We start from the raw sequence: 6,162 nt of genomic DNA on the forward strand, positions 1-6,162 counted from the left end.
TATGTGATGGTAAATGTAAGAAGCCTTATCTCAGCGTTATCTCCTGTGATTGGTCTCTCTCTTTACCCTCTTTTTCTTTTGTGGTGTCGCTACTTTTTAATGACGTTGCACTCTCTCTTTCGTCCTTATGGTTGGTGTCTGTATTTAAGGTATTTTCTTTCTTTTGTTTTCTTTTGGTTTTTAGGATTTCTTTTGTCGATTTCACAATATAGAAAAGACTTTGGTCCCAGTTAAAAGTTCTGTCCCCATAAAGCCCGTTTATAGTAGCCCATTACACCGAAACTTCAAAATATCTCTTATATCGTGTTTTTCCAAATTTTGTCTAGTAGTCAGACAATTAGTTTGGTAATATAACTTTAGCTTTGGTATAATGTATTTAGGCCAATACTTTGGTTTTGGTGTGTTTTATCATATAGAATAGAATGTCTTAATTTGAATGATTTTCATAATACAGATTGGTTTCGGTTTGAGTTCTTCCATTTTCACACATTTCAATTCCAAAGGTTTTTTATAATCAAACTATATAGGTAGAACTGGCTAACTGAAACTAGAATGCCGCTCAGATTTTAAATCGGTGTTTGGTTATAGTAATCAAACCGAATTAGGGTCTATTTCTCCTTATGCTTGGTAAGGTTTTGTTATAGACATTCCCACAGTCTAAAGTTATAACTTATAAACACGATAACGTAGAACGTTAGAGTTTGCAATAAAAAAATTAGACATACGATAAGATAAAGAAAACTGAACTTGAGGAGGACTTGAAGTTTTGCTTGAGAAAAATTAGAAGTTTTCGCCATTCTAGAAAAATTCAGTGAAAAATTCATACGAATTCCACAAAGACTTTCTAATTTGATTATTAAGTAAAACTGAGATATCTTTGATTAATCCAAATATCTAGAATGTAAGTTAAAAGATAATGATCGTAAAAAGGTTGCTTTACGATTCGTATATAAACTTTTTTGGTGACGTATAAAGAAATTCACGCGGACAGATCACATACTATGTGCTTTATTTATGCTTACAGTTACACACATATATCAAAACCAATAATAAAAGCACATACATAAACATGTATATAAAACGGAGAGACAAAAACAAAAAAGATGCCTTAGGCTTCTTTTGTCATTGATGTACTCTTGGATTATTTACAAATCGCCCTAACTAATCCAATGTTAAAAGTTAAAGCTAACAACTGCCAATTCATATGAGTTGTCTCAAATACAAACAAAGCATAGGTTATATATAATCTTCATTCCTGATTTGTTCCTTCCGCTTTGGATCCTTCTGTTAACCAAATAAACAAACTTTATCAGCAAAAAGGGTACTAACTTTGGTTCGTCCATTATATCACTTCCCAATTAAATAATACTAACAAACACACACTTATAGAAATCAAATTTTATTCAATAAAAGAAAATACATATACTACTACGTACGCAAGAAAAGTAGAAGAGGATAAGATTTAGGTTTGGTTACCTGAAACTTAAAAGCGAAGGATCGTTGATGGGTCAACGCCGAAAGGCAAACGAAGAAGCTACATTTTATACGTCGTATTCTTAATAACTATATTTACATGTTGACGTATGTGTGTGCGTATACATATTTACAAGTATTAGTGATTCTCCTGAAAAAAAAATACGTCTCTATTTGAGTCTCTCTTGTTGTAGGATCTTTTGATATCTCGGGTACACGTTTTTACAAGCCGAAACCTGAAAAAACGGATCAATCAAAACACACATAAACCCTACTGTATTAGTTTTCCCATTGGATAATATTATATTATCAATAACTATAAACTAAAAAGAGGATGATAGATTTGTCTCGATGACAACAAAATCATGAAGCATGCGTGAGGCGTGACGTGTTCTGTCGGATTTTTATAATTAAATATGTTAATATTATAAATGAATAAAGACGAAGAAAATTAGGTTACACACGGTTTCCACATGAGATTCTAAACCTATAAACTAGTAAGTATATAAGAAAAGTCTTTAACTCAACTTCAATTTTGTTTACTTTCATCCCAAAGCTTTCTACCCAAAATAGAGTATTCCCTAACCAAACAAGTAGGAAAGACAAATCTCATCGAGTTTCTAGAATCACAAAAGGACCAAATATGACAATATGTAAAATATTCAACATTGACAATTACATTCACATGCTATCTCTGACCGAGTCTGATTACGATATCTTAGCGTAAAAAGAAAAAATATAAAATCTAATATTCGTCCTAGATTTGAAAAAAAATAATAATAATAATGCAACTTGGTATTATTGGCCCTATCTATTAATGTAATCAATCAATCAAAATTAGTAAATAATAAATTTTATGTAACGGCGGAATTAACAAAGGGAAGAAGAAGAAGAAGTGAACTTACAGCTTCAATGTCGATTTTGAAGACGAGAAGCTTTTTTCTTTCTCTACAGCTAGTTCGATACGCTACAACGATGTGACCTATTGCTAAAACAGAGGAGCAGAGGAACAAAGCTACTTCCGCCGCTCTGAAGTAACTTCCTCCGCCGTCTCCGATTTGTGGCTCGCCGAACACAAACGCCGCTTTTAACGAAACGTAGATTAGAGATGAGACTGAGCATATCATTGTTATCGTCAGATACGGTCCTCTAGACAGTTTTGGTCCGTCACAGAGTCCATACACACCTGTTTACACGTTAAAATCAAACTAAAGGAATGAGTTTTTCGATTTCTTCAAAAACAGAGTAATTGCTCTGTTTTTTTTGTAAAGTATGAATTTTTTTTGGTACTCACAGAGTATAACGGCGGATCTAATGATTGAGATTAAGGGAATATCGATGAGAGAGTGACGGAAATCGTAGTTGGTGAGATGAGAAGAGAGGTTAGCCGGAGAAGAGAGACGGTGGAGGAGAGCGGAAGGGAGGAGAGCATCGGCGATGGCGAGAAAGATAGGAGCAGAGACGAGGAGAAAAGAGAGGAACATTGTGAATAAAACGAATACAGTTTTGATTCCTCTCCATAGAGATGACCAAAGCTTTCTGCTTTTACTAATCTCTTCTTTGCTAAAACCCATTGAATCAAATTTACAGAGAGATGATTTGTTTTAAAAGAGAAGGAGACCTTTGAGACTTGAGAGGGTTTTTAAGAAGGACGACGAGAACGAGGACGATGATGCGAAGATAAATACTCAAGGGGATTAATTTATAAATAAAATAATAATAATGATTTTTCTCGTTGGACTTTTGGAATATTTTATTAAATATAGAATTATTGGATTCGTTTGGTAAATTATCTTTCTGTATTTGTTTTTACCCCCCTGGATTTCTATATATAATCATAATTATTATGTTATAGTATTTGAACATAATATATTATGATTATATATAGAAATCCAGGTGGTAAAAAAATATAGAAAGATAATTTACCAAACAAATCCAATAATGATTATATATATATATATATATTTTTTTTTTTAATTATGTTCTTGTCCTTGAATTTCTTTTTACTATATGTAAATGAAATTTTACTAATTTTTAAAAGATCGTGAGATGAATTGAAAATGTTGATCCATGATAGTTAATTTACATATTTTAAAAACTTATATAATAATTATTATATTTAGTACGACAGTTTAGTTTGGATGAATATGGGATTATTGATTCAGGATGCTGATTTTTAAATGTCACTAATATTGAATATTTAGTTAAGTTTGATAAACCTTAATTTTTTAATACAAAGCATAATTTACTAGAAGGTCCACGAGGCAATATAAGATGATGACGGACGATCGATGTTGATCTATTATAATTAATCTACATTTACATATAAATACATTATACTCGAAATTTACATTTCTCAAACTTGAAAGTTTTGATATATATATATATATATATATTATTTTTTTTTGGTGAATAGCTTGAAAGTTTTGATGAATATAAGAGTTGTAGCCGTTTGCCAAAAAAATAAAAAAATAAATAAAAAGAGTTGTAGCCGTTAGTTTGTTTTTTTGCCCCTTTCTAAAGTGAAGCAATCTAGAAAATATTGTTGAGAGAAACTTCCTGGTCTTGGAGTCCTTTGACTGGCGTATCATCGAGAGAGCTGACTATGACTTGTAATTAAATTAAAACCAAAATAGTGTTCGGAGTTTTCAGATTTTTCAGCTTCCGTATGATAATAACGGTAAAACCTAAATAGCGTGAAGCATATATATATACAAATCTCAATAATTGGAACATTCTATTTTTAATTTCTTGATTTTCGTTTACATATAATGAAATAGAGTTGAGTTTTTGAAAGTCATCACAATGTATATAGATCATATGGTTAACGTTAAAGTCATCACAATGTATATAAATCGTTACTAGTAAATTATTGTATTTTAGACCCATCCCTATCCCGCCGAAGAAAATGAACCGAGACTCGTTAAACACAAACACATACGGGAATGAAGGAACCCACCGACTTAAGCCATGTGACCACATGCATATGCCCGTTTATTTTATTAACCTAACGTGTACTAAAGCGATTATTTTTATACTTTGTTTCATTGTACATTTTTTTTTTAAAACGAACAGTGAACTATTGATGAATCCAATATTTTTAGAAGTATTTTACGTATTGAGATCTTAAACGTTTTCTTTTCTAATGCTTCCAAATCTGAAGATAAGATATAGACGCATTGTAAGAAATTGAAGCTTTCATTTAGACTATGCAGTATATGATAGAGCATGACTACTACGATGTAGTGTCTTTCTACAGCGGAATATTCCCAAAGAACTGATTGTTTCTCATATCAAGCGTAGCAACATTCTCTGACAACTTCGGAATAACACCTAAGAAACGGTTGTTCGAAATGTCAAGCACAAATAATTTGATCAAGCTTAACAAATCTTCTCCAATCTTTCTTGTAAACAGATTGTTATTCATATACAGGATACTTAAATTAGTAAAGCTGGTTGATTCTTGGAAAATCTCTCCATTTAAATAGTTCTGTGACATCTTCAAAATATACAATGAATAACATCTCCTGTATAAACTTCTCGGTAGTTTCCAATGGAATTCAATTCTTTCCATGTTACCAAGCGAAGATGGCAAACTTCCTTGAAAACTATTATCGGAGAGATTCATAACTCTCCACTTTTTTCTCTATCTCTAATTTATAGGAATGCAAATGTAAGTGTAGATTCACTGAAGTGTAAAGCGCGAATATCTTTGCATCATGTGTGATACATAAACTAATTCTTTCACAATTGACTCTTTTGAACTAATCTATTGTTGATAAAAAAAACTATAACGCAATTTGCTGGGGCGTACGTTGATATCATAAACCGTCCAATATTTAATAATTAAATTATATATGACATATTCTAAGATTTTTACAGTTAATATTATTGAAAAAACTAAAATTTATGCAATTATTAAGTAAATTTTGAGCAAATGGTAAGATAAGTTTGAGCAAAAATGATGCAAAATACAGTAAAACCTCTATAAATTAATAATGTTGGGACCATGAAAATCTATTAATTTCATAGAGGTTTTAATTTATCGATAAATTAATAATTATTAATTTATAGAGAGACTTTCCTACTTTGGTAAAAAATATTTAAAATAAATTTTAATCGTTATAACTAATATATTTCTAAAATCAATTACCAGAAAAATAACAATTATCATGTTTTGAAAATATCTCTCAAAGATTTTTATATAATAAAAATAAACTCTGATAAATGTATATATATATACATATATTTAAATAAGTTTGTATAATTATTAATTTATATTATTGATGAGATCATATATTTACAAAGGATTTTCAAAAAAAATATTATTTTATTATATTATCGAATAGTGTCCAAAATTCCACTAGTTTTAACTTGGAACTGGATAAATTTATTAATTTATAGAGATTATTAATTTAACAAATAATAATTTATAGAAGTTCTACTGTATTGATACAACTATTTTTAAAGATATAGTAATAGATTTATTACCGAACAAAATTGCTTGTTTTGTTATTTGTGTAGCAACGGTCAGATTTGCATCTCAATAATTAGAGTAGGACCATCGAAATAAAAATATGATTTTACACGTAAAAAGAATACCAAACAGTGAAGTGACCTTAGTGCAGTGGCAGGAGGTAAGTCCATTTGTAGAAGGCACTATCACACCCGGGATCGAGTCCCGGCTCC

At 30.4% G+C, this 6,162-nt stretch overlaps 1 protein-coding gene across 1 annotated transcript; it reads right to left on the reverse strand.

Annotated features, from left to right (window-relative positions):
• Nucleotides 993-3,162, reverse strand: LOC104785408. Its single transcript, XM_010510614.1, has 4 exons — nt 2,768-3,162; nt 2,379-2,659; nt 1,477-1,709; nt 993-1,284 (listed from the first exon to the last, which is right to left on the reverse strand). The coding sequence occupies exons 1-3, from the start codon at nt 3,045-3,047 to the stop codon at nt 1,644-1,646; spliced, it is 627 nt and encodes a 208-aa protein (XP_010508916.1). The 5' UTR covers nt 3,048-3,162; the 3' UTR covers nt 993-1,284; nt 1,477-1,643.

The sequence above is a fragment of the Camelina sativa genome, chromosome 5 (assembly GCF_000633955.1).
Source record: "Camelina sativa cultivar DH55 chromosome 5, Cs, whole genome shotgun sequence".
NCBI classification, from domain to species: Eukaryota; Viridiplantae; Streptophyta; class Magnoliopsida; order Brassicales; family Brassicaceae; genus Camelina; species Camelina sativa.